This window comes from Micropterus salmoides, unplaced genomic scaffold, assembly GCF_014851395.1.
Source record: "Micropterus salmoides isolate LMB-PRFRI ecotype aquatic unplaced genomic scaffold, ASM1485139v1 Ms_hic_scaffold_15, whole genome shotgun sequence".
Classification (NCBI taxonomy): domain Eukaryota; kingdom Metazoa; phylum Chordata; class Actinopteri; order Centrarchiformes; family Centrarchidae; genus Micropterus; species Micropterus salmoides.
In genome coordinates, this window is record NW_024040596.1 from 10,635,146 (window position 1) to 10,654,055 (window position 18,910).

General features: G+C 41.0%; 1 protein-coding gene across 1 annotated transcript; it reads left to right on the top strand.

The window, feature by feature from the left end:
• Positions 1 to 471: 471 nt before the first annotated feature.
• Positions 472 to 18,443, top strand: slc12a8 (solute carrier family 12 member 8). The gene is given in 15 exon segments (XM_038720278.1): positions 472 to 544; positions 1,196 to 1,305; positions 1,307 to 1,337; positions 1,711 to 1,857; positions 3,863 to 4,054; positions 4,181 to 4,412; positions 10,001 to 10,114; positions 10,314 to 10,401; positions 10,954 to 11,041; positions 11,990 to 12,136; positions 13,819 to 14,476; positions 14,589 to 14,686; positions 14,802 to 14,919; positions 16,369 to 16,429; positions 16,667 to 18,443. Coding segments are annotated over 14 exon segments (2,247 nt in total). The 5' UTR covers positions 472 to 544; positions 1,196 to 1,201; the 3' UTR covers positions 16,836 to 18,443.
• The last annotated feature ends 467 nt before the right edge of the window (positions 18,444 to 18,910 follow it).

Below are 18,910 nucleotides of genomic sequence, written 5' to 3' on the forward strand. Positions count from 1 at the left end.
TGGGTTAAAAACATAATCTACCCTTCCAAAACCTGCAGTCTAAACATGTTTTAGGAAAGAATTCCACACATAACAAGATAAGGGTATGTAAGGGTAAGAGTGCTACGTGCATTTTCAGCTTTAATCATTAGTCAACCTTACTGCAGTCCTTGCCAAAACTAACACAGGATCCTTGTGTATAGCAGCAACACACCCTGTAAGGCAAGCAGTGACAACACATCCATCTAAAGTTACCTGCCGGCTGCTGAAGTTTTCATAACAGCAGGAGGACCTGGCCCTGTTAATAGTGACTGCACTCATCACTGAGGCACAATGGACGAATGAAATTAGTTGTCAGCATTAGTCTTCTTTTTTTTTTCATAATGGAAGAATAATGTGGGACTCTGTGGAAGGTAGGTTTAGCTAACTGTTGAGATTAGCTGGAGACAACCTCCACGCCAAACGCAATTTAAAAATCTGTCATTTATTGACTTTGTATTGATTGTATTTGCCTTGTAAAAATACCTTTTCTGGAGGCATCTGGCGCTACTCGGTATGGTACGCGGTAAGTCCACCAACAAAAAGAAAGTCCTTCTTTTTGTTTCCATCTCCTGTCGCGGACGTTATATTTTAGTAAATTTAGTAAAAAGTAATTTAAATAAAATCGCATTAAATTAAGTTGCCGAATTGGTTGGCTAATGTAAGAGTGAATCTCAGTAAATTAGAGAAGGTACTGGAGCATATTTTATTTTCGCCACTAGGAAACATTAAATTGACATGTTTTTTAATTAGGTTTGGCTCGGACGTTGTCCTTATAGTGACGTTAGCCAAAATCTGTTCACCTCTATTTTACGCTACATACATTAACATTATCTGTTAAATAACTATAAACCACGGCCTGTTTAGACTAATTGTTTTAATTAGTTGTTGGTAAAATGTCAGCCTGGCTGTTTACTCATTATTGACGTCTGTTCAGCTGTGTGTCAGGAGCACACCCTGCTGTATCCGGGTGTCCTCGGGCATCTGCACCTGTTGCTGTTTAACCAGGGAGACCAAGCGGACCGACACTGTCACGTTGACTAACTCAGCTAACTTCCTCAACAGAGCAAACTAATGTGGCCACTTATTAAAGAAGTCAATGTTTGTTTTCCACGTTCAACCTATGATGAACGTGGAGCAGAAAGGGCCACCTCTAGTAACACAACTGTTTACACAGGTCGCAATGGAAACCCTGCCAATAGGTTGGACTGTGCACACCTGTGACCAGGAGGGAGACGGGACGGGACTGTTGGTGAAGGGGGGAATCGCAGACATTAACACAAACACATGTCCACGATCTGTTTCATGAAGATGCACAGGTAGGGTGTCAGCTCAAATATCTCTCAGACTGAGAGTGAAGGTGAAAGGAAGTTTAGGAGAGGACATGGTACTCTCAAAGTTCCTGTCATTTCATGTCTGTTAACCTTTATTTCACATAAAAGAAAGTCTGCTTTATCCATTATCAAAAATTATGTTTATCTATAGGCATTAAAATGTCAAATAATATCCCATCTTCCATTTCTGTTCTACCATCATTTGACATTGCCCCTAACTAATGTCTTTTTTTTGTCTTTGTGCTGTTTTTATTTTACTAACTTTTTCTCAAAATGAATATGAGAATGCCTTATGTTGAAATGAAGCATCGTTTTAAGTCAGCCAGCGCTTACATAGCTGTTGTGATTCTTTGGTCAGGGCTTCCAGCAGTCTAGCCAGCCGTGGTGGAGGATCAAAGTGTTTGTGTGGGAGCCCGTGCTCTTCGGTACCTGGGATGGGGTTTTTACCACCTGCATGATCAACATCTTCGGTGTGGTGCTATTCCTACGTACCGGCTACCTGGTGGTCAGTATGCATACACTGTTTGGCCCTCTCTACCTCGATTTCCCTCTATCTTTCACATGTATTTCTTAAGCCAAACATATGAAGAAATATGTTTACTGAAGAGACAAAATAACAAAGATAAAATATTGGAATTAACCTAAAACTCAACCAAAATCTATAAGATATCGTTGTGTGTCAGATGTGATAGAAGTTCCCACTGGCGCACTACCCACACGCTCGCCAATAAAGCAACATCTCCTAATCTGTGGGATTCCTGTCTCACACTTGTCATTATGGTGCAAACCATGTAGTAGCTAAACCTACATGGTCAACATTTCAACGGCAACAGGGTAGACACCGATTAACCATAACATTATGACCACTGACGATGGGTGATGGGAATAACATTGATTATCTCGTTACCATGGCACCTGTCAGTGGGTGGGATATATAAGCCAGCAAGTGAAGATTGTGTCCTCAAAGTTGATGAGTTAGAAGCAGGAAATGTCTGTGAGGTCTGATCCACAGCCAAGCTACTGTAGGTCACATTGCTGAAAAAGTTAATGCTGGTTCTGATAGAAAGGTGTCGGAACACACAGCACATCACAGTTTGTTGCGTATGGGACTGCATAGCCGCAGACCAGTCAGGGTGCCCGTGGTGACCCCTGTTCACTGCTGAAAGCACCTACAATGGGCACGTGAGCATCAGAACTGGACCATGGAGCAATGGAAGAAGGTGGCCTGGCCTGAAGAATCACATTTTCTTTGACATCACATATATGGCCGGGTGCGTGTGTGTCGCATACCTTGGGACACATAGTACCAGGATGTACTATGGGAAGAAGGCAAGTCGATGGAGGCGGTCTTTGGGCAATATTCTGCTGGGAAACCTTGGGTCCTGCCATTCATGTAGATATTACATTAACGTGTACCACCTACATAAACTTGCAGACCATGTACATCCTTTCATGGAAATGGTATTTCCTAGTGGCAGCGGCCTCTTTCTTGCACACACACATACACACAAAGCAAAATGGTTCAGGAGTGGTTTGTGGAAGAAAATGAGTTCAAGGTGTTTAGTTGGCCTCCAAATTCCCCAGATCTCAATCCAATTGAGCATCTGTGGGATGTGCTGGACAAACAAGTCCAATCCATGGAGGCCCCACTTTGCAATTTACAGGACTTAAAGGATCTGCTGCTAACGTCTTGGTGCCAGATACACAGCACACCTTCAGAGTGTCTAGTGGAGTCCATCCTTCTTCGGGTCAGGGCTGCTTGATCGGCAAAAGAGGGACCTACACAATATTAGGCAGGTGGTCATAATGTTATGGCTGATCTGTGTATATGGGTTCATTTATGATATGACGACACACATTTGTTTATTTTCACCTTTACACCTTTTAATATCAAGCCTCATGTCTGGTGGTAACTGCTTTGTGCATTACACAGCTCTGTCTAGCTCTGTGGAGGCTTTTTATTTTTAGCTGGAGCCATGATTAAGTATCTGTCACCCTGTCGGTTGATCCCAAACACTTTAATGTGCATGTGTCATCACAGGACACAGCTACAAAGACAGTGTGATGTTAATTGCTACATCCGTTCGGATTGTACATGACAGCTAAAACATAGTTTGCCATGCGGGTCTCCCTATCAATTGTGAGATGTATCTCATCATTAATCACTTGCTTCCTTATTACTTATTGTGCAAAAGTAAAGCGGGTGTGATTTTCCTGGTTTAATGGGCCCGATTCCACCAGAACATCTTCCAAATATGTTTGCTATTACTCACCCTTCAATTTCCTTAATACTAAAACCGATGTAACGGATGTACAAAGTGTGCAGTGAATTACATACAAAGCAGTAAGCGCATAGGCACAGTTAAGAAAGTCAAGGTGTGTAGATATGTATCGCACAAGCTGTACATCATAAAATATATCCACTTTACAGCTGTAGATAACTGAAAAGCTACAGATGTATACATAGTCAGTATTTTTTTTGTGTCATTTTCTCCCCCAACATCATCCAGGGAAACACGGGTGTGCTGCTCGGGATGCTCCTGGTCTCCTTGGTCGTGCTGGTTGCTCTAGTGACGGTGATGTCGGGGATCGGAGTATGTGAGCACTGTGGTGTTGGGGGTGGAGGAGTCTACTCCATGATCTCCACCGTCCTGGGTGGCAGAGTGGGGGGCACTGTGGGCCTCCTTTATGTGTTCGGACAGGTCAGTAACAGAATCCGGACTTTCAGTGAGACTTCAGGGAGTTTTTTTTTTTTTTTTAAGCTTTTTGTTTGTAGACAAAAAGATTTAACACAGATCCACACATTTCCTTTACATTTTCCTATGCAGTGCGTAGCTGGGGCCATGTACATCACAGGTTTCTCTGAGTCTGTGGCAGAACTGCTGGGTCTACAGAGCCAATGGGCGGTGCGTGGCATGTCAGCGGCGGTGCTGCTGGCTCTGCTCGGAATCAACCTGGCCGGTGTCAAGTGGATCGTCCGACTCCAGCTGCTGCTGCTGGCTGTGCTGGCCGTCTCCACACTGGACTTTGTCGTCGGGACCTTCACGCACCTTGACCCAGGTAGGGCTGGGGGTCATGCATATGGAAGCGAAGGGTAAAGTAAGAAGGTAACAGGGATTGTGAGGAGGGTTAAATCTGTACTGATGATTTTTGCCAGTATTCAGTGTACAGTGTATGGGTATTTTCAAGGCAAAATAATCCTCAAATTAGTCAGTGTTTGCCCCAGAATTATGAAGCAACATTTAGCCAGATTACAATTAATTAGGCATTTCAGAAAATTTCTACAAAACAATAAGTGAAAATGCTTCAAGCATAAACTAGTTTGGGAACCACTGAACTAGACTGACTAGTATGGTGAACGTCTGTGACCTGTTAAGGCCAGTAGGTGTAGCTGTAGCATCACGTATTATTGTCAGTCTTAGTCTAGTATTCTGCTGGGGCTACATCTTCTACAGTTCACTTCCTCATGAGACTGATTTTTGCCGTTAACCTGTTTGTTTTTTTTGTTTTGTTTTCCTTCAGTGACTGTTAGAAACATCTGTAAAGTATTCCTACTCTTGTGGCTTATGCCAAGTCTGAGACTGGTTTATTGAAAAGATTTTTTTTTTTCTTTAGTAATTAGGAAATGTTGCCTTTTTTTAGTAGATTGTATTCTTTTGCTGGCCTTCAGGAAGTCCTTCCCTACATTTCCTGTTCTCACTGATTATTAACATCCTGTCGAGTGGGAAGAGCAAAGGGTTCCAGGAGTCACGCCAGTCTTTATGTGAATAGGAAATTATAGGCACAAAAAAAACAGGGAACATTAAACATGTAGTGCACTTAATAACAAAATGCACACACATATTTTATGCTTTTCCCAGCAAACCACAAGGAACTCAGTGTACATGTCCAGCCATGGGCAGAGGCTAGATTTTGCATGATTAAGCTTTACAACTCTTTGTACCAACTCACCAGTGTAAAAATAAGTGTGCAGTCCTCAAAAATTGTGCGAGAAACGGCCATAATGGCTACTCCAAGTTTTTCTAATTAAGTGTGTGTGTGTGTGTGTGTGGTGACCTCATGGCTGGCAGAGGACCAGCAGGTCCACTAGCTAGTTTAAACAGCCCAGATCAGCGTGCACTTGCTGAACGCTTGGCATATATCAGCGTTAAATACAAAGCAGGTCATCATCTTGTTTATACTCATGTCATCTGAAATGGACAAATTTAGAGCTGAATGATTAGTCGATTGGAAGAAAAGATTCATTGTTTAAGGTATTTTTTTTTTCTCAAGCTTGATGATCTGCTGATTTTCTCTGTTTTTAATCATTAACTGAAGGTCTTTGGGTGCTGGGGTTGGTCAAGAGAAAAATAAGACTCTGGGGAACTGTTATCAGCATTTTCTCACTATTTTTACATGTTTCATAGACCAAACGATTAATCAAGAACATAATCGGTAGTGTAATCTATAATGAAAATAGTTATTGTTGCAGTCCTATTCTCATTTATTCTGTATTTATTGCAAAGCTGACTATGCAAGAATCGGTATGAATGGTTATTTTAACTTGCGTTATCATCCTAAGTTTCAGTTATTAGATATTCCTGGCTTTAATGTAGTTTCAGTGGCTTTTATATGAAATAACAGTAAAGGTTATTCTAAAGATAATCAGCAAGAACTTTCATTTGTAGACTGACCTCATTTCCCCTGCCACAAGTGACTGATTATGACAAGTCCTTCCTGCAGTACAGTGACAGGTGGAGTTTCAATTTTAAAACTGAGGATATTTCATTTCCCAAGTGTAGCCTTCAAGTGTAGTAAATGTTCTAGTTTGGTCAGTGACACTGCCAATGTATTGTTTCTGCAGCCAAACAATTCAACTGCTAAACCCTCAGACTGTGGTGCACAGATGATATACAATCTTGCACGCCTTACCCACTCCCTTTTTAGATGAAGCCTATTACCCACAGAGCAGAAAGCCATAATGTGCTCGTTAGGTCTGGGGTTTAGGGTGTTAACCAGACTCACCCACATTTTTGTAAAATGACAAAGTGAGAAGGCCGGAACTGAGATCTGAGGCCTGCTGCTACTCCAGAGACCGCCACATCATCTCTCCCTGTGATTGCCATTATAATATATAGTTCTCAATCATCCCAGTGGGACCTGCTCCACCTCTGTAACATCGTAGGCCGCCCTGTTCTCTGCGCACAGCAGCTTATACTGGTTAGTGTGGGAGAGTAAGAGGTCAGTCAGACAGAGGGAGAGGCCTCAGACGCTCATGTAATCTGACTACACATTTTAGCTTGTATCAGAGGAATGCTGAATACAGAAAGGAGACCCACTCTGCCCGTACGGAAGTTTGCACCACAGCTTTGTCTAAAAACGTGTTTGCTCTGTAGGCCCATAAAGAGGAAAGATGTTGGGTTTATTTGCAGGTTTCTTTACAGATTAAGGCCTGCCCACATCACTTTACAGTTGATTACTCCAACCAGTCCATAAGATAGAATTGCGGACAGACCGACATTGCCTTAGAGCCGTGTCTCTAGTATGGCCAAAACCCAATATCAAGCCTAGTTCAACCAGTCAAAGCAGTGGCACTTGGCCCCAGACCACCCCCGCAACCCAAAAGCCCCAGTTTCACCCTGTGTCACATGGTAATTTGATCACTCGCAGAGTAGTTGGGAATTGATATCATGCCAATTTTTATTTATTACTGCAGTTCATATTGTGCTCACATGTTGCATATTCCTAATTACAGTTGTGATTCATCACATTACAACAAACTGACATTCATAAAATCTGGCGTCTGGTTCACTATGCAAAAAACATAATGAAGCTCCCATCTGTGTGCACTGCAGGCAACTGGAGCCCATCATCAAAGGTATGCCGTGGGGCTCCCAGTCAAGTGAATCTGGCCATGCCTTATATAGGTATGAGGCATGTGAGTGTGTAGTTCCACCAGAAAATGGGGAAACTCGCACAAACGTTTTGCTTGAAAGCCATTTGTTTTGCACCTTTCTTGAGATTAAATACTGTCTGTGTTGTTTTATAATTAAGTTGTGTTCATAGACATAGTTTTGCCTTTCTAAATATGTGAACGCCCTCAACTGAACACTCAGAATTAGGCATTTTTGGATGTTGGTGTATGATGTTTAGTTATGGGTGGGGAGCCCGCTGTGCAGACAAGGACACTGACTGCCCTGGATTTGTTAGATCCTGATTGTTTGGACAGAGGGTGGTCTCACTGGGTCACAGAGTGAATAGGAGTTTGGGCTCCTGGTCTCAATTTTGACAACCTCCTTAAATTCCTGTCCTGGAGGAAGTGCACTTAGAATAACTAGTATATCCAACCCTTGTGGTTGAGCTTTTGTCTAAAAACAAAAGGAAAAAAATGAGCATTCTCTCTCTCTCTGTATTTTCTCTCACTCTCTGTCTCCCTCTCTCGCTCACTCTCATTCTTTCTCCCAAACTTGGAAGCTGCTGAGCTTCTGAAAAGGGTGGTGACTTCCTTTTGGATAAACATGTCATTAATCTGAGAGAACACATTCTTTCCCATCGCAAGATAACCAAGGGGGGAAGCGTCCAGTGTTGTAACATAGGCTGGCCCTTCAGTCTGTGTTGTTTAAATGGCCCCTACTAATGCAGAACGATCTCCCCCTGCACATTCAACAAACTAACCTAGGCGTAACTAACCTGTCCTGAATACCTATTGTTGTCATTTATTTTGATTTTTAAAAAAGACTAACAATATTACATTAGAGTCATGAAGTCCTAGTTTAGGTGGCATCGTTTTAGTAAAAAAGAAATTGCATCGAAGTATGCATTTTTAAAGTTTTTTTTAATATTGCTAAAAGTAGTAGATGCAAACTGGACCTTCTGTTTGAGTTGGAGGAATTCAACATTTCAAACAAGAAACTTGTACCAGTTAAATTGTATATGTGAGAAACCACTAGCTCGCTGTTATTGCAGTATTTTTAAAACCTATATTGTTTTAAACTGTACGGTACTGTAGGTCGTTCTTAAATTAGTAATTTCATTTAGTTGACGCTTTATATATGTCAGAGGTCACATGCCTCTTGAGCAGCTAGGGGTTAAGTGTCTTCCTCAGGGACACAATGGTGGATGTGACACAGTTGGAATCAAACCCATGTCTCCCACACCAAATGCATGTGTTTTATACTATGCGCCATCACCACCCGGTAAATACATGCTGTGTTAACATTCCCATTAAGTCTCAACTTCTCCAGGACCTGGGGTCTCATTTATAAAACTATGCGTAGAAACCTCACTAAATATGTACCTACGCCCAAAAGCCAAAAATGGCGTACGCCAAAAAATATTCAGACTTATAAAACCGTGCGTACGCACATCTGTAAGCAAGTTCCCTTTATAAATCACAATCAACTTGAAATGTGGCGCATGTGAGGGAGCTCCATGTCCGACCCTTTAAACGCCCATAGTTGCCTATAAATGGTCAGTGAAACACCCCTCATTAATATTAATACGTACTTACTGCATGAAGAAAAGGAGACAAATTCTGGGGAAAAAATGAAATTTTTGAAAGGAAAGGGGGCACTGCATGCACTCCTATTTGCTCCACTGACGCACTGAAAACAGCATCAATTTAAATATAATTTGTCCTCCTGTTCACCTTATTTATGAAATAAATTGCACAGCATGCAAGTATTAATTAATATGATTGCTGAATTTTGAATAAGAAACAGATATCTCTGTTTGTGTTTATAATCCTAAATCTGTTTTTTGTATGCGCTGCAAATGATCTTGTGTTTTTTTGCGCACTTCAGGGAAAATCAAACAGGTGTTTGTTTATTCAGAAAGGCTTTAAGCCTATAATACTCAGGGGTTTACACAATAGTAGGTCTATACATTTCAAACAGTTTTATCCTTCTGCCATGTGAGTCGCCATTTCTCATTTCTCCTCTTTATGTGCGTATGCATGAGTTTACTTACAGGACCGCACATTCTCCCGTCAAGTTTGTTTTTTTTATAGATCACAACCTTTGCTTGGGAAGTGGCGTTCTTGATCTATAAAACAATTTACATAACCATTGGCCAGTTCATTTTAAAATGACAGATGAATGGTCATCTCCCACATGTTCCATTGACTCACAAATTCATTTTACAAAGTACTGAAGAATATTGCACCAGATGTGATGAAAAATCTTTGCTTTGTGTTGTGGGCTCAAATCATGAAACCTTTTATAAACCCAGTGGAAGAATCGTTTTCCCTGGTTTGAAGAAGTGTATAGCAGCTTTGGGTGAATTCATAAGAGAATGTAGATTGTTAAGAAAATGTCACTAGAATCCTAAAGACAACTTGCCAAACTTCATCTGCAGATGAATAGTCAAAAGCTCCAGAAACTCTACTAAATGGACCTTGCAGTGAGATTGTTTTCTAAAATGCTGAGAGTAGTTCAAAAATATCAGTATTGGTATTAGTTGCCCTTTGGATCAAATCCCATGCCAATAAAGCTATTTAAGAAGACACATTGCACCATGGACAGTCTTTCATAAAAATTGTCGGGCGTGTCAGAAGTTGACGGGTTTATAGTGTTGATACTTTTCATGGTTTACTCAGTGAAGACAGGCTGGAGATCTTGGCATAAGGTTCAGAAGTCATGTGCTTTGTGTGTTGTTGTCTCCTCTCTCAGAGCATGGTTTCATTGGTTATTCATCCGGGCTGCTCAGCAGTAACACAATGCCAGATTACACACCGGGAGAAACCTTCTTCACCGTCTTTGGGGTCTTCTTCCCTGCTGCTACAGGTGAGGTGGCGCCCATCATCATCTTTTTTTGATGTAACATTGGGTGAAAAACCTTAAGATTAACTGTCAACACTCAAGGCCTCTTTTCAGTTCTTGTAGCTACATACAGTGTAAAAATACATTTTGTGTTGCACAGTATGTTGTGTACATTTTTGTGGTTTGCATCTTTGTGTGTGTGTGTGTGTGTGTGTGTGTGCAGGGGTTATGGCAGGCTTCAACATGAGCTCAGACCTTCAGCGGCCTGAACACAACGTCCCTGTGGGAACGCTGGCAGCTGTCTTCACCTCGTATGACTTCACCCCAACACACACACATAATATTGTAAAATAAGAAAACACTACATGGACACAATTATGTACACAAGACTTGAACTATAGTAAGTGTACCGGCTGACCTACAGTGAAAGTATTTATACAGTAAGAAATAAAGACAACAAAGGCAAGCCTGCTGTAAAAGTACACAAATGGTAATACTGTGAAATGAGCTACAGTGAAGCTTGATGTGGCGCTTTAGCAAAATGTTAAGCTGTAGTATCAACAACTAAAAGGACAGTTTTCAAATATAACACTCTGGTCACATCAAGGTATGAATCATCCCAAAGGGTACTTTCCAGATGTTTTGATTTTACTTTTGCGGTGCCTCAGATCACTCCATTTATATCTTTTCAAAGGGCAAACTTTTCCACCTTCATTGGAGAGAACAAACAAACCCACATTCCTAGCATGGCCTATCTTCCCAGACACTCACTTGTGGAGCTGTCATGACACAGTTTTCCTATTAATAGTGACATAGCAGCAAATGTTAATAATCCTGCGTGGTGGACTGTTGGTGACCCACAGGTGGTTCCTGTATCTGGTCTTTGTCTTCCTCCTGGGGGCCATCTGCACCAGAGAAGCTCTGCGCTATGACTTCTTGATAGCAGAAAAGGTAAACTCCACTATCTGTTTCCATCCTGCCCTGTTAGAGAGGCACTCACAACACAAAGGGTGAGGTGAGGGGATTCCCCAGGATGGTGCACTTTATTGATATGGTGTGAGTATGTGGTGGGTGTGTGTGGTGTGTGTGTGTGTGTGTGTGTGTGGTTGATCACACTCAAGTAGAAATGCATATCATTTACGTCATACTCGGGTTCAAGTATATGCAAGCTACTGGCTCTGTACACTTTCACTTTCAAGCACCAGTTGTGTCTCCCACGTCAGAAAAATACTTTGACACAATCCACAAAGATATTATTTGGGGGGGGATGTGCAACTTGCAGATAATCCGGGAATAGTTTTCTTTATGTATTTATTTTTTCATATTGATCTGTTTTGGATGTCTTGTTTTTCAATTTGTTTTTCATGTCTTTTTTTATTTTTGTTCCTCCCTGAGCATGTCTTGAATAAAAATAATTAAAAATTTTAAAAAATAAACAAAACATGAGTGTGAGGAACGCATGTTTGCACCATTTGAGAATTTAAACCGCTCTGTAACATAAAAAAAAAAAAAACATGGGCTTTCAAGTACAGTTATTTAAAAATAAAAAAGAAGAACCAGGCATTACAGACTTAGTTTGTGAAGAGTAGAGGTGCGGGTAGATTCATGTACATACAATAACACACAGACTGTTCACAGCTGTGTGATGTGCGAGTGATTGGGCTGTGGTGAAGAACAGATCAGTGAGATGTCTGATGCAGTTAAGCTTTCCTTATATTTAAATATTAGATTTTGCTTTTCTGACCCTCTTCAAATTCCTTGACTTCTCCATCAGTGGTTAGTTGTCATTGTTTTCATAAGGGGCTGGCTGCAGCGGAACTGAACTGGGTGTAGCTGTTGTGAGCTCTCAACCCCACCCCATCCTCTTCCACCCTCTGTTTGTTTTCCCCTTTCCTTCAGGTCTCCTTGGTGGGCTTCCTCTTTCTGCTGGGCCTCTACATCTCCTCCCTGGCTTCGTGCATGGGCGGCCTGTACGGAGCACCCAGGATCCTCCAGTGCATCGCCCAAGAGAGGGTCATTCCTGCTCTGGCCTTCCTGGGAAGAGGGGTGGGTGGATGGAGCCATGTAGAGAGGGATGTCTGGACTTTGACAGTATACTCAAAAATATTAGCTAGAGTCTCCATGATGCAAATACTGATTATTTAGTCAGGGTGTGTGCTTCTGCACCAGGGAGTTCACTTACATGTAGGGTGATTTGCCGTCAACTCAACTGAAGTAAAACTATACTCATACTATTTAATTTTATGTTATTGCAAAATGATAGAGCAGTGATTAAAGTAAGCAGAACCCGGTAAAAATTTACCAACTTGGTGATAAGTAATTTCCCAGTAACTAAACTACATCTTTAAATAACTGCAAAACCACTGAACTATTGAGTAAATCATATTAACATGAGTCACACAAAGTTTGTAATAGTAATGTTTTCTGTGGTTGCCTGCAGTTAGTGGCGTAGAGAAACCCAATTAAGTGTGTGTAGCCTTGATGTTTTGGGGGGGGCTCAACAGGAAACAGTGACTGCCTAAATATAAAGTGCAGATTCCACTCCATAGAAGTACGTGGACTGACTAAATTACAGCAATGAGTTACGACTCACTGCTGCAACGCGTGTACACACACAGTCACGTTGACGTACTGACCCTGTTCACCCCGAGCTTTCCTCAGACCTCCCTGGATGGCAGCAGTGTCTGACCTCTCTCAGCGGGCTGGAAAGAGGCCCTAGACATCTTGGCCCGAATCAAAGCTTCAGAACAAACGCAGGAAGGGTGACGGGCAGGGCCCTGCTCCACTGTGTGCTCTGGAGGCCTGCCAGGCACACAGCAGTACTAGTTAAACTTTGTGATAGGACCTGGGAAGTGAAAGCAAGCTGGTTAACAAACCACATGTTAAAACAATGTATCCATTTAAAGAAAGGGCTTGTTGTTGGGCTTTGTCCTCTTGTCGCAGATGCTGTTTCACCTACGGTATCTATCAGTTTCATAATGTTTAAATAATCAGATTCAGTTGTTTTACACTTTTTTTTTTTTTTTTTTTGGGAGTAGGTCATACGTGTCTTCTTAACATATTTTAATTAAATGTAATGTAGCAGAAAATAGTATAAATGCTAGGAGTGTGACTTACTTTCTCATGGACTGTGCAGATGTCAAGGGTCAGGTTAGCATTGAGCAATGACTGAGCAGGGCTCCTGACCAAAGAAAGGCCAGAGAAGTCACGGGAAGATTTTGTGGAAAGGGTCTATTTTGCTGCATTGCAATATGAGTTTGCATCCCGTTGCTCCACATGTCATCAAAAGGTAACGAAAGACATGACGGAAGCAAAGATCTCTAGATGGAGTGCTGTCTTTTCTGCTGGTTTGGTTTTATATCACTCAAATTTAACTTTAAGTTTCATCTCATCAATCCGTGTAGGTGGCTGTTTGCGCACTGTGTTGCCTTAGGGACACAAGCCACGTGTTTTTTTTTTCCATAGCGTCATTGTCCTGTGAAACCCTTGTATCTCCAAAACATCAACTTTTCATGAGTTAATTAAAAACGGGTCTGTTTTCAGCTTTGTGATGATGCTTTTTCCAGAAAATGGTTAATTTAGCCATATAGGAGTATTTTCTCAAACCATAAAGGAACACTTCATCCTTATTATTTATATTTGGTTATTTGTTGTTTTTTTTTTATTGTACAGCAACTGTAGAGCAGCCATCACTTACCATATTGTGACACTCTCTCCCTCTCTGACAGAAAGGCCCAAACAGGACTCCAGTGGCAGCTATCTGCCTGACCAGCCTGCTGACCATGGCCTTCATTTTCATCGGTCAGGTCAACGTGCTTGCCCCCATCGTCACCATCAACTTCATGCTCACCTACAGCTTCATCGACTACTCCTACTTCTGTGTGGCCAAGACTTTCCAGATGCAGATTAAAGAGAAGAGGGACACCCCTGTCCCGGCCACAAGAAACCAGTGTAGGTCAACTAGGCACAGCTCTAGGCCTCTGATCGAGGACACTCTCCCAAACTATGGGAGTGGAGGCGAGAGTCGGCAGGGTAAGGGCACTCTGTTGGAGTTCACCAAGGACATGGACCGGATCTTTCCCCACATGCCAAATGGGGCTGAGAAAACTACGTCCCTGCGAGAGCTGAGCAGTAGATGCAAGAGCACAATGGTAAATGTTACTACTAAGCAGAAACTGATGGACAGCTTTTGCTTGGACCCAAACAGCAATATGTTCTCAGAAGAGAAAGCAGAGGAGATTAGCTCAGCTCCACCACATGAGGAAGCTCAGAAGCAGTGTGGAGGCGGGGAACCCAGGGCTGGTGAAGAACTACAAATGGATCACCCTTCAAAAATCTGCCTTGCTGAGCAGCCTTCATCTGCTGACCTTCACACTCACAGCGCAGGTGATCATCTCTAACCATCAAATGCTAGGTTTGGCGAGACTAGACAGGAGTAGAGCTCATGAAGTTAGTTGGACCTGATTTTAGTAACCCAACTCTTTATTGAACCTTGCAGGTGCTGGAGGTAAAGCGGAGCACCAGAGTGTTGAAATCACACCCATGCAGGATTCATTCTATGCAAAGTTCTGCAACCACTGGGTTGCTCTTATCGGGGTACATTACACACTTCATGCTGTACATTATTTATTTTTGTTCCAATGGCTTACTTTCAGATGATAATTACAGAATGTTTCAAATAATGCAAATATGTCATTTGTTTGTCTTTCAGGCATTGAGCTCCATATTGATTATGTTTGTTATTGAGTGGGTTTATGCCTTAGCAAACATAGTCGTTGCCTTGCTGCTCTTCTTCTACATCGGAAAAACAAGTCCTGGACTACCTACAGGTGATTTCAATCAGTTCATTTCCTGTTAGGGTGACCAGATGTCCTGACTAGGACAGGACAGTCTCACATTTTACAAAACACATGCAAATATCAAGTTGATGAAATGCTATACTAACATAATCTGGGAGAGAGGGAGTTCTCTGTGTCTTTCACATACTGTATGTACCGCCTGCACCTGTGCAGCATTTTCCAGCTTGGTTATGCCCAAGTGAACTTCGGACATAAGATGCATTTGGGCGCAGCAACTTTGTAGTTGCGAAATGTTGAAAATGTTTTTGACACTGTACAGTCGGCTCTGAGCTTAGCACTTAAAGCTAATGTTAGCCTGCTATTGAGGGCTCATCCATACTTCCCATGATGGACGGAGAGCGATTCTAGTCCAGTACACCTCTTATTGAGGTTTGATTGGATCTGAACATCAGTAACCAGTTCACCTAAATAGACAAATACTGTACATACTACTCTTTCACTTGTTGGAATATCTTTTTGATTCTGGTAAAAAAGCAATTTATAAGAAGAATTTCTATTTTGTTAAGTATGGCTTTTGACTAAATATGAGCCACTTTGCTTTTGCTAGTTTTTGTCCATTTAGCAGATGTTGGAAAATTGTTGATCACCATTTGGTTCACCACTTGGTTTCAAAAGAAGTTAGGGCTTATTTTCTGCTCAGTTGTCAGTTCATCACTAAATACACTTCACAGACACTGCGTTTTATAAATTATATGCTGATGTTTTTATGACACATTCTCTGTTTTTCAAACTTAACGGGTCAACTGTGATGCCGATGAAGGAAAAGTCTTGTTTTTGCCGGGTGTGTTACTTTGGTTTTATGTTTACAAGGTAATTACATTAAGTTTGTAACTTAAGCCCTTTTATAACTGCAGGAGTACTGCCTTATATAACATAAAGCACAATTGCTGTATGTATTTATTATGTCAGTAAGTAAGTCAATTAGTTAGTCATATTATCATCCCATTTTGTCCAGCACAAGAGCTCCTGATTCGCAGTTTAAGCATTTAGATTTGGTCACTCTGACATTCTGGGACCTGGTAATGTACTTTGCTGGGAGTTTCACTTTCAATCTTTTTTGCCTGGCAGGCTGGCAGCTGTTGTGGCTTAGGATTTCTAGAATAGCTGGATAGGACACCCAGCATCTGTGCATTAAACTCACCACATTACTTGGCCTTTGCTGTCTGACTCGACAACATTTCTGAGCATAGGCTCTGCAGGTGTTACCCACTTGTGGTGTGGTGGGTGTGATACTGTGTGTTTTCTCTCCGCTCTGCTACTACACTTCTGTGCACTAGTACAACTTCAAATACCGACACAATAAAAAGGGTCTTCATAGTAAATTTCAGATTTTTTTTTTCTACCCTTTTTCTGCAGCAATAATTGAAGTATTTAAACTCATTTCTTCAGATAACAGTTTGGGTTTTCATTTATTTGCAGGTATTGCAGCTCGATTCAGCTTTTTCGCATGGCTCAAATCAACAGTGAATAGCATTTGCAGGTATTGTGTGGTTGTTATGGTATAAAATGGCCAGTCAGGAATCAGTTTTTAAGTCTTAAAAATGAGAGATTTAAATGTAATTCCAAAAAGACATTTAGTCAAAGAAATTTCATACATAATCTATTGGTTCTTGTATTACTAAGTCATAGGAGATAAGATCAAAAATGTTGTCTGCAATTATTAGTTTTCCCATGTCACACTGTCGCCTGAAACACATTTCTCCGTAATATCTTTCAGGAGGAAAGGCTCTCCTCGGGATGAGATCGTAGTCACACCCTCTCTGTCCAGCGTCGGCCTGAAAACCAAGCAGCTGACAGAGGATAATGCTGACTTTGCCTCTCGTCACCGCTATCACCAATCCTCATTTATCAGGGCCAACAACATGGTGCAGCCACCACACCAGTGACTCCTGTTACAAGTCATTGTCCTCAGCCTGAAACCACATTTTCTGCCTCAAAATGTGTCTCCTGTTGCCTTTTGGGCCACATTCTACACATACAAAATACAAATTGTATTTAACAGACATTCATACATTTAGTGGCTCAAATCATTTCCCTGCGATAGATGGATAAGTGTGTGTGTGTGTGTGTGTGTGCTATTCGTGGACTGGTGGTAGCTGGTTGTCAGATTACTGTACTGCTGAGACACTTCCAATAAGTCTAGCCACCACGGTGATTGGCTTAAATATCCCGTGTAAATGTGACACAAATGTTTAATTAAAATATGTTAGTTTACTTGTGCATGTATAGAGTTAATTGTTCATTGTCTTTTATTTAGTTTGCTGTCACATTGAAGTGGTGGTCTAAGTCTTATTGCAGACATACAATAATTTAGACATTACAAAGAAAGACAAAATTGTAATTTTCATTACTGGCATCTGACTCAAAAACCCAAATGCAGTGAAAATAAGCCTCAGATGACAATTTACACGTCACTTCACTTCTTTAAACATAAAAACCAAGATAAGCAGGTAAAATAAGCTGGTATAACAACTGTGAACAGTATCTTACATAAATTATGAAGGAATAGCCATTCAATGTAGTTGAGGATACATCAACAGTTTACTCCCGAGTTTCCTCCACAACAGCTACACAATTTAACAGATGTTGAAGTTGTTTTTAAATAAAAGATGACCAATCAGTCAGTGTTTAAACGCTGGAACACAGTGCCAAAGATTCTTCAAATGTGATGAAAATCAGACCAGCGGCGATGACAATGACATCGGAAGGGATGCTTTAAATTGGGTTAAATCAAAACAAAAATGTGATATTACATGTCTTTGAATGGATCAAAAGTTTCTACGTGAATGTTAACCATTCATCACATAGCCACTTTGTGGCTCATTGTCACTTCAATCCAGCACTTGTAAAGAAAATATTTTTTGATTTGAAGACAGCGATGGATTTGTTTTAAAATACATACTGAATATATTTCAGGTCATTTTATCTGGGTGACAGTGTGCATCGCAAGGTTTCAAAGGAGTCACTGTTCTAACAGCTCAGCAGTATAGGTGTAAAAACCACTTCCTCTTAGTGTTGTCTGAGCTGCAACCCGCCAACAGGCTTGCAATCATCTGTAAAGATACTGGTACACTGGTTTCTCATCATGAGCTGGTCTTTGGATGACTCCATCAGTACTAACAAAATGGTTTGGAGATATGATGGTTGTGAGCAGTGGAGCTATTGATCTGCTTATTAACACATAGTCACTTTAATATCTGAATTTTAGTTGATGATAGCTTGAAATGTCAGTAGTGTTAATAAAATACACCTTTGAGTTAGGCCTGAACAACATGGATAGAGAGAAAAGCAACGGCAAATGTAAAAAAAATATCTTTAAATTACTGGTATTTGTATTCCAGTAATTTAATGCACTTTCACTAGCCATTTGTTTTGGGTTTCTGCACTAACTACCTCTCTCTATAAAAAAACTTACACAATTTATCTGTAACACTATTTTGCCTTGAAAGGTTTGCTTGAAGGTTTGTCTTTTGGAATAAACATGTGCTATATAAGGCTTTCTGTAAATTGTGTTTCTGTCATGTCACCCATAATCTTAACTTGGCACAATTCCGAGTTCAACATTTTTCACTGGTCCCAGCCAGCCAGAACACTTCCTAGTAACAGTCTAGCCTGTAAATCAGTCTGGTTGTAGCTAAAATATCCTTCAGCAATCAAATTCACTAACAGACACTTGGGATGCTTTGCGGGGGAAGGTGTTGAAGATGAAGATCATCTTAAGCTTTAAAATTATTGTAATACTAGGACATGTCACAATGAAATTAAGAGTTAGTGGGCTGTCATTGTTGTGACTTTTTATGTCTTAATTATGGTAAGCCTACCCTGCAGGTCAGAACTATTTCACTTTTATTAAACGACTTAACGTGAAATTCTGCGATTGCTATTTAAATATATATATATTTTAAATGGGAATGGTGGGTTGCCATGTCATCCAGAGCAGATGAATTGGCAAGGGTGTGAA